This window comes from Hyaena hyaena, unplaced genomic scaffold, assembly GCF_003009895.1.
Source record: "Hyaena hyaena isolate Hyena2069 unplaced genomic scaffold, ASM300989v1 scaffold_1450, whole genome shotgun sequence".
NCBI lineage: Eukaryota > Metazoa > Chordata > Mammalia > Carnivora > Hyaenidae > Hyaena > Hyaena hyaena.
In genome coordinates, this window is record NW_024082063.1 from 185,913 (window position 1) to 195,790 (window position 9,878).

At 40.3% G+C, this 9,878-nt stretch overlaps 1 protein-coding gene across 3 annotated transcripts; it reads left to right on the top strand.

The window, feature by feature from the left end:
* Window positions 1–969: 969 nt before the first annotated feature.
* On the top strand, window positions 970–3,094 carry LOC120225545 (transcription elongation factor A protein-like 2). 3 transcript variants are annotated; one of them, XM_039223733.1, is made up of 3 exons: window positions 970–1,070; window positions 1,650–1,717; window positions 2,068–3,094. In XM_039223733.1, exon 3 carries the CDS (start codon window positions 2,090–2,092, stop codon window positions 2,855–2,857), a length of 768 nt encoding a protein of 255 aa, XP_039079664.1. In that variant the 5' UTR covers window positions 970–1,070; window positions 1,650–1,717; window positions 2,068–2,089; the 3' UTR covers window positions 2,858–3,094. The 3 variants fall into 3 exon arrangements, with proteins under 3 accessions (XP_039079664.1, XP_039079662.1, XP_039079663.1); XM_039223731.1 differs by having other exon boundaries at window positions 2,063–3,090; XM_039223732.1 differs by lacking the exon at window positions 970–1,070 and adding an exon at window positions 1,126–1,147 and having other exon boundaries at window positions 2,063–3,090.
* The last annotated feature ends 6,784 nt before the right edge of the window (window positions 3,095–9,878 follow it).

A 9,878-nucleotide genomic window follows, 5' to 3' on the forward strand; every position in this document is an offset into this window, starting at 1 on the left:
ACTCTTAAATACAGAGAATAAACTGAGGATTGCTGACGGGGTTTTGGGTGGGGAGGCGGGCTAATTGGGCAAGGAGCTTTAAGGAGGACACTTGGGATGGGCACTGGGTGTTATGTGTAGGTGATGAATCACTGGATTCTATTCCTGAAATCATTATTGCACTATATATTAACTACTTGGATGTAAATTTTAAAAAAGAATAAATTAACAAAAAAGGTTTAAAATATATACAAATGTCAATAAAATCAAATAAAAAGGAATGCAGCTACAGTAGTCCCCTTTATCTGAAGAGGATTATGTTCCAAGATCCTCAGTGGATGCCTGAAACTACAGATAGTAGGAAATCCTATGTTCTTTCCTATACATACATATCTATGATAAAGTTCAATTCTAAAGTAAGCACTGTAAGAGACTAACAATGACTAATAATAAAATAAAACAATTATAAATAACAATGTACTAGTATAAAGGTAATGTGAATGTAATGTGGTCTCTCAAAATATCTCATACAGTATTCACCTTCTTTCTGTGATAATGTGAGATAAAAAAAGAAAACAGTTATATTTGCGCATGTCAGGAAAAGGGACAATTTCATTTTGAGGGGAATATTTTTCCTAAAGTGCAGTATTCTATGCATGACATTAAAGTTCACATTCATAGGATTTCATTGGCTGGCTCTACATTCTTTCAATGGAAATTAAGAGCAACATGGTCAAGACTCCTCCCCCGAACTGCCCAACCCGTTTTTAAAAAGCCACTGTGGTTTTTATTAAAATTATCCCTTCGACTACCTCTAGGAGAGAAAAAGGACAAAAGCCTCCCCCTCGTCCCTGCAGAGAGGTGAGAGGGGACGCTCTCCAGAGAGTTGGTGGGGTGACTGGCAGACGCGGCTGGTGGGCGGGGTCGAGGGAGGGCGGGGGGGGACGAACTTGAGTGACGCGATGCTCACGTGACCGCCGCCCCCCTCCCCCGAGCAGAAGTGGGCACCAGTCTGGGAGCCCGCCCTCTTCCCCTGCGGTCGGATCCGGAGCGATCTGCGAGCTCTTAATTGTTGCTCCAGGTTCTTTCAGGTCAGTGTGAGGCCCTTCGTCGCTGGCTGCGGAACCCTGGAAGGGGAGCGAGGCAGGAACACCCAGGAAAAAACGCGGTGATGGGGTCTGGGTCGAGGGAAGCTGGCCGGAGAGTGTAGTTAGAGATGGCGGTGGGAAAATGGCTAAAGGGAGCTAACGTCCAATAGGCAGAGGGTGGGGATAGCGGACACCCCTAGTACCCGTGTCCAGTTTCTCTGCACCTCCTTCTCGTTGCCCTCCGTCCATTTTGGAATCGGAGCTGTGAGCTGGGGGGCGCCCTGGCAGCAAGACAGTGGAAATAAACCCCTTCTACCAGTCCATGTGTAGAGAAAAAAAAAGTTAACCTCGAGGGTGGGGATGCGAGTTGTCTCCGGGGAAGAAGGACACAGAGATCCAAAATTAGTTTGGAAAACGTCCTGGTCTGGCGCCGGAGGCGTGAAAAGAAATGGCGGCTGGGGGGCGGAGGGCGGAGGAGGTGGGGGAGGGAAATGTAGGATGAGGAGGGCCGGGATTCAGGAAGGGGACTGAGTCCCTAAGCATCCACCAAACGCGCAGCCCCTGTCTCCTGTCTGTCTGCAGGTCTGCGTGTCTGTTGTCAGCACTTTGCAAGGCTAGAAAAGGAGGAGGAATCTTCAGAATCCGTGCAGGTCAGTGAAGGAAGGGGGTCTATGGATAGGGACCCACAGAGGGATGGGTAGCATGGAGGGTGTAGCACCAGCAGAATATCGGGTGCCACTTCCCACCTCCTAACACATTTATACACACTTTGCAGTGCTAAGCAGACATAGAGAAAATGGCAGGGCCTGCCTGATAAATGGTCTGGTTCACGTGTGTGAGGGGAGAGGATGGGCAGAAAACACACTTAGGGGCCAGGCCAGGTCAGGGGAACCCTGACTAGGGGAGAGGTGCCAGTACTGTTCTGATGTACCTTCCACCCCCAAGCCCTCAGTGTTCCTTGTCTCCTCTTTGTCTCCTCTTCCTCCCCACCCCAGGACAGGAAAAGGAGGGGAAATCTCAACATGGAAAAACTCTGCAGTGAAAATGAAGGAATATCTGAGAACCAAGGAGAGATGGAATACAAAGAACAGCCACAAGATGCGGGAAAGCCAGAAGTAGCTTGTACTTTGGACAACAAGGAAAAGTTAGAAAATGAGAGCAAGAGAGAAGATGAGGAAATACTAAAGGATAAGGAAAAAACAGAGAGTATGACAAAGCCAAAAGACGGAAAGCCAGAGAGCGAGGGAAAGCCAGAAAGTGAGGGAAAGCCAGAGAGCGAAGGAAAGCCAGAGAGCGAGGGAAAGCCAGAGAGTGAGGGAAAGCCTGAGAGCGAGGGACAACCAATGAACAAGGGAGAGCTGAAAGAAGGAAAACCAGTGAGTGAGGGAAAGCCAAAAGAAGAAAAATCAGAGAGTGAGGGAAAGCCAGTGAATGAGGAAAAACCAAAAGAAGAAAAACCAGCCAGTGAACCAAGGGCTGCCGGAAAGCGCCCAGCTGGGGATGATGTACCCAGGAAAGCCAAAAGAAAAACCAACAAGGAGCTGGCTCAGTGCCTCAAGGAATATAAGGAGGCCATCCATGATATGCATTTGAGCAATGAGGAGATGATAAGAGAGTTTGATGAAATGGCCAGGGTGGAGGATGAGGTGAAGAAAACCAGACAGAAATTGGGGGGATTTATGTGGATGCAAAAAAGTTTACAGGACCCCTTCCACCAGAGGAGCCCAAGGGAACTCAGGGGTGGCTGCAGGGCCCCACAAAGGGGCTTTGAAGACATTCCTTTTGTGTAGTGCCCCTGGTAGGCATTTGACAGGCCATGTGCTTTAACCTTATGCTAATACTTGCTTTAGCAATCACTATTACCCAACTGCAGCTCGCGATGTTTCAGTAGCAGATTTTTGTCCATTGCATGGAAAAATGTTTGTGGCACATTGTAAAATTAAAAAGAAAAAGTTTGATGAACCATACATATGACATCAGTCCATTTTTGTAAAACTACAGAGGTATTTACATAGTGATCTGTGTGCAGAGAAAACTCTGAAAGCTGTGTCCTGGTTATTTGTGGGTGATCTTGTTTTTCTGTTCTTTTTTTATCCATTGTATATTTTGTCCTAAAAGCACAGATTACTTTCATCATGAAAACAAATATAAAAAGTAGGAAAACAGTGTATAACCCAGCAACCAGAATAACTGTTGGGTTAGCTTATGAATGCAGTGGAGACACCTAAAATTCTTGGTCAGGATGTAAAATGTTTTGTAAAACTCCTATTACATTTGGGACTGGAAGCTGGAAGACTCAACCTGGCTGTTACTACAGATCCATTGCTGTAAGAGACAGTCTTGTCATCTGTCAAATGGGGTAAAACTTGCCTTCTAAGGCTGTGAAGAAGATCAGATGAAGTAATGAGTGTGTGAGCTCTGTTGGGCTGGCTCCTAACCTTTGCCCTGCATTAGCAGAACCAAACCTGTGTCAGATGTTTGGGGAAAGGATGAGGGAGATCTCACTTGCGTCCAGGAATAAGTCAGACAGGTAGAAGGTGGAGTGCCACTCTCCCCTGGGTAATGCCATGTGTCTTGGGCACTGTGCCCCTTTTCAGGGGCTCTGTACCCTCCTGAAGCCCCGTGGTTGGAGACCATGATGGACTAAGGCAACACTATCTCAACAGAAAGGTGGAGAATTCTTCTCTACCTACAACAGTTAGCCTAATTCAGGTGGGTAGTATCCAATTGTTACTTGGGCCTTGATATTTTATAAGGATTTTTTATAAAACATTCCTTTACAGAACTTTTGTTGGTTTGTGTATTTGCATACAGCCATCTCCACTGGATTTAGATACTGGAGCTTGAGCCACAAAAATCTGAGTGACCAGATGCTGTGCTATTCTCACCTGTTAATCTCTTGTCTGCTGACACTTTTTTCTTAGGAGGAATTGTCTCTCAGGGAATTCCTGTTAAGCCCTGCCTTACATTTAACAGATCCATCTACCTATATGATTCCTACTCCCCGCCCCCCCCCCCCGATCTTCATTAGCCTTTTATTTGCTTTTAGTGCTTTTTAAATAAATTTTTATCTTAGGACAATTGTAGATTTATAGAATTATTGCAAAGATAGTACGGAGTTTCTGTATACCCCATACCCAGTATCCTCTATTAACATGTTAGTATGCTACATTTGTCACAATAAACCAATATTGATACATTGTTATTTACCGAAGTACATACTTTATTTAAATTCCCTCCATTTTTCCCTAATGTCCTTTTTCTGTTCCAGGATCCTATCCAGGTTACCTCTTATATTTAGTCATGTCTCCATATGCTCCTTTTGGCTGTGACGGTTTCTCTGACTTCCCCTGTTTTTGATGTCCTTGACACTTTTAAGAAGTACTGGTCAGGTATTTTGTATAATGTCTCACAATTTAAATAAGCTTGACTTTTTTTCTTACTACACATGGATTAAGTGCTTTTGGGAAGAGGACCATAGAGGTAAGTGCCATACTCACCACATCATATAAAGGGTACATGCTATTAGGGTGCCCGGCTGGCTGAGTTGGTAGTTCATGAGATTCTTGATATTAGGGTCATGAGTTCAAGCCCCATGCTGGGCATAGAGTTTACTTTTTAAAAAGGTCCACGGGTGCCTGGGTGGCTCAGTTAAGTGTCCAACTTTTGATTTTGGCTCAGTTCATGATCTCACAGTTGTGAGACTGAGCCCTACGTCAGGCTCTGTGCTGAGTGTGGAGCCTGCTTAAGATTCTCCCTCTCCCATTTCCCCTCCCATGCTCCCTCTCAAAGAAAATTAAATTAAAAAATGATTATTGATATGTAATTGGATTAATATCAGCCATGTTTACAACTTTTCTATTTATTTCTGAGATTTCTTTTTCTGCCTTCTCTGGTTTTGAGTATTTTACGTAATTCCATTTGTCTTCTCTCTTAGTGTATCAATTATATTTCTTTAAAAAATATTTTTTAGTTATTTCCCTCAAGTTTACAAAACACATTTTTAACTAGGATCAGTTTCAAAGAACATTCTTCTGCCTCATTTATGTGTAGTATAGGCACCTTATTACAGAGTGTTCATTTTATTTATCCATATGTTATAATCAGTCAATATATTGTTAATATTATTACTTTAGACATTTTTATATATTTAAGAATAAAAAAGTTTCATTTTACTTTCATTTTTTTCCTCTTCCACTAATTTTTAGGAAGATTTGAGTTGCTGACCTATATCAATTTTCTTCTCCCTGGAATCTTTTAACATTTCTTTAAGGGAAGGTTTGCTGGTCATCAGTTTTTGTTTGTCTGAGAAAGTCTTTATTTCTCCTTCACCTTTGAAGGATAATTTTGTTGGACATAGAATTTTAGTTTGGTGGGTTTTTTCTTTCAACACTTTAAATGTTTCCACAGTTACAGAGATAGGAGTATTAAATGCTAAAATGGACGATTTATTTCTCCTTGTAGTTCTGTCAGATTTTGATTTATTTATTTTCAGGTCAATTTAATAAGCATACAAGTTTTATTTTTTATTTTATTATTTCCTTTCAAGAGTAGAAGTTAGTGATTCATCACTTAAATATAATACCCAGTGCTCATCACAAGTGCTTTCCTTATACCCATCACCCATTTAGCCCATCCCCTGCCCATGTCCCCTCCAGCAACCCTCAGTTTGTCCTCTTTAGTTAAGAGACTCTTAGGGTTTGCTTCCCTCTCTTTTTTTCCCCCTTCCCCTATGTTCATCTGTTCCATTTCTTAAATTCTACATATGAGTGAATCATGGTTATTTCTTTCTCTGACTGACTTACTTTGCATAGCATAATATACTCTGGCTCCATCCACATCATTGCAAATGGCAAGATTTCATTCCTTTTGATGGCTGAATAAATTCCACTGTGTGTGTGTGTGTTTACCATATTTTTTTTATAACTTTTTAAAATGTTTATTTATTTTGAGGAAGAGAGAGACAGAGCATGTGCAGGGAGGGGCAGAGAGAGAGGGAAATACAGAATTCTACGACGTCTCCAGGCTCCAAGCACAGAGCCTGATGCAGGACTCAAACCCACGAACTGCAAGATCATGACCCGAGCTGATTTTGGACGCTTAACCGACTAAGCCACCCAAGCACCCCTTTTTTTCTTATCCATTCATCAGTCGATGGACATTTGGCCTTTTTCCATAAGTTGGCTATTGATAATGCTGCTATAAACATCTGGATTCATGTACCTTTTTAAATCTGTATTTTTGTATCCTTTGGGTAAATACCTATTCGTGCAGTTGCTGGGTCATAGGGTAGTTCTATTTTTAACCTTTTGAGGAACCTCCATACTGTTTTCCAGAGTGGCTGCACCAGTTTTCATTCCCAAGTGCATACAAGTTTTAAAATATCAGAATGAAATCTGGCCTTGTGTAGCAACATGGATGGACCTTGAGGGTGTTATGCCGAGTGAAATAAGTCAGGCAGAGAAGGACAAATATCATATGTTTGCACGTATAGGAGGATTAGGAGGAACTTGATGGAGGACCAAGGGGGAGAAGAAGGGGGGAAATGGTGGGGGAAAGGGAGAGAGGCAAACCATGAGAGACTCTTGAATGATGACAAAAACTGAGAACTGATGGATGTAGGGGGGAGGGGGAGGGGCATGGAGGAGGGCACTCGTGGGGATGAGCACTGGGTGTTATGTGGAAACTAATTTGACAATAAACTATTTGTAAAAAAAAAAAATCAGGGTGGCTCAATTGGTTTAGTGTCCAACTTGAGCTCAGGTCATGATTTCATGGTTCATGGGTTCGAGCCCTGCATCGGGCTCTCTGCTGTCAGCATGGAGCCTGTTTCAGATCCTCTATCTCATGCTCCCTGCCCCTCCCCCACTCTTATCTCTGTCTTAAAAATAAATATTATAAATTTTTTAAAAATATCATAAAGTAATACTTCTTATGTTTTGTAATGCTTTTTGCTTTAAAGTCTATTTTGTTATTTAACTACAATGACTTTCTTTTGGTTAGTGTTTTCATGATACAATTTTTTCTACCTTTACTTTCAGTCTCTATGTACTTTTATATTTCAGATATGTCTTTTGTAAACAGTATATTACTGTGTTTTTTCCAGTCTGAAAATCTTTCTTTTAATTGCATCATATAAACCACTTACATGTAATGTACTTACTGATATTAATAGATATAAGTTAACCATTGTATCAAGTTCCCGCTCTGTGTCCTCTCTGATCTATGTTAATTTTCTCACCTTTAGGATTATTTTCTTATTTTTGCCTCTCTATTGGCTTAGAAGATTTACACTTTTACTCTTCCTTAATGGTTTTCTGGAAATTATAGGATACAGTCATGGCTTATCAAAGGCTAATACTAATTTTGTACTTTTAATAGATTCCCCAAATAATGCCAGAATTTTAAATACATTTATTGCAGTTCTCTTGACTCATGTTATTTGTCGATATGAATTAACAACATGTTACTATTTTTTATGTAGTATTGATTTAAATTTACGTACATATTTGTCATTTTAATTTCTGGTTTTCTCTTTTTGTTACCTCAGTATTCTATCTGGGATCATTTTCCTATTATCTGAAACATGCCCTATATCATTCAATATTTTCTTTAGTTCATGCATGGCAAACTCTGTTTTTGTTTATTTGTAAAGGTCTTCATTTCACCTTCAATTTTGAAGGTATTTTTGCTGGTTATCAATTTTTTGGCTGGCATTTCTTTTAAGTCACTAAAGCCATCATTCTACCATTTTCATACTTCTCTTGTTCCTATTGAGAAGCCATCAATCAGCCTAATTTTTGTTCCTTTCAATTTTTGTTCCTCTATTTTTTCTGGCTACTTTTATGATTTTATCTCTGTCTTTGATTCTCTGCAAGTTCACTATTATGCATCTGTGTGTGATGCATAATAGTGCATCCTGTTTGGGATGCACTATCTTTTTATCCTGTTTGGGATTTCTTGGACTTAGATCTATGGATCAATGTCTTTCATCAGTTCTGAAAAATCCTCAGTTGTATCCTCAAAGGTTGCCTCTGAACACTTCCATTTCTCTTTTCCTTCTGGAACTCCAAGTAAACATTTGTTAGATCTTAATCATGTCCTCTAATCTCTGTTTTCCATCTTTTTGAATACCTATGCAGCCTTATGGATAGTTTTTTTCTGAACATAATTTCTAGTTCTTTAATTCTCTTTGAGCTGCATCTAATCTGATATTAAAGCCATCCATTGAGATTCTAATTTCAGCTATGTGTTTTTGTAGTTTTAGAATTCCCCGTTTTTCACTTTTTCTGATTTCTAGCTTCCTGTTGAAATTTTCAAGATTGGATTTTTTTTCTAAATTCACTAAGCATTGTGGTTTAATAATCTTTATCTGATGATTCAGATAATTCACGGCTAACTGATTTGTGTTGGCTGTTGTCTCTACTGCTTCTTACTTATGATACCTTTTTAAATTTATATTCCTGGTTATCTCTCTTTGTGGACATTGTACATGAACAATTGCTAGTTGAAATAATTTGGGGCTTATGATGTATGTTTACTCCAGAGATTTTGTTTTCTTTGGTCAGGGCTTATAAGGGTTCTTCTTGGCTGGAACCACCATAATCTGTTCAAAGTTTCAAGTTTACTAATCCACCTATATGTTGCACAGCCAAACCAAAAGACTTTATGGAAGGTAATTTCCAGTTTACAATTACCCTTTAAACTGAAATATTTGAGGTTCCCAGCATCATATGGGTGATGGTTTGTTAGGAAACTCCTCCCCTTGTAATGAGCCTTGGGCTTTGATTTTTGTTACTCTAGTGCCTTGAATCAGCAGTAGATTCACTTCAGTTTGGCACTGGTGTATCAGTTACCCTCCATTCCTAACCATAGATGCTTTTAAGATAAAGTTAACTAAATAAGTACTAAAAAGAAAAAAAATTGATGAATTCCTCTCTGACCTCATGTAGGAAATGAATTCTTAACTATTAATCAAAATCTAGAGTCAATAAAATAAAAGTTGATAAATTTGACTATTTTTATGCATGGCAGAAATACACCATATACAAAGAAGAAAAGCAGCTAACAAGCTCGAAGTAAATATTTGAGACATATATAATGTAAAGACCTAATATAATTAATGTGAAAAGAATACTGAAAACTGAGGGGAGAAGTACCAACAAGCCAGTAGAAAAATGTAGAAAAGAAATGAACAGACAATTCACAATATTAAAACTGTCAATAAACATTCAAAGTAAAATACCATTGAGACACTACTACTCACCTATCATGTTAGTGAAAAAAGTATTCCAACACATTTTGGAAAAGGTGTGAAGAGGGGCGCCTGGGTGGCTCAATCGGTTAAATGGCCGACTTAGGCTCAGGTCTCACCCCTTGTGAGTTCCAGTCCCACGTTGGACTCTGTGCTGACAGCTCAGAGCCCAGAGCCCGTTTCGGATTCTCTCTCTCTGTCTCTCAAAAATAAATAAATGTTTAAAAAAAAAAGTGTGAAGAAACAAGCACTCTCCTATACTGCTGGTGGCAACCAAAAAACTGGTCTAAGTCTAGGCTGAGAGGATAGTCTGTTGATGGAGATTTGAGAATCATCTGTGCTTAGAGGGAAATGAACATAAATCACTCAGGAAGAGAGAACATGTGGGCTGAGGAGCGAGGAAGCCCAGAAACACAGCTACTCAAGGTGGCAGGCAGCTCGGCTTCCTGGCGGAAACTACCACTAGAGCCCTGGAATAAGGCAGAGCCAGTCTTGAAAGCAGCTTGTAGGATTCAGTTGCTGAGCACTCTTGGCAAAGTTGGGTACCCTCCCTGCGA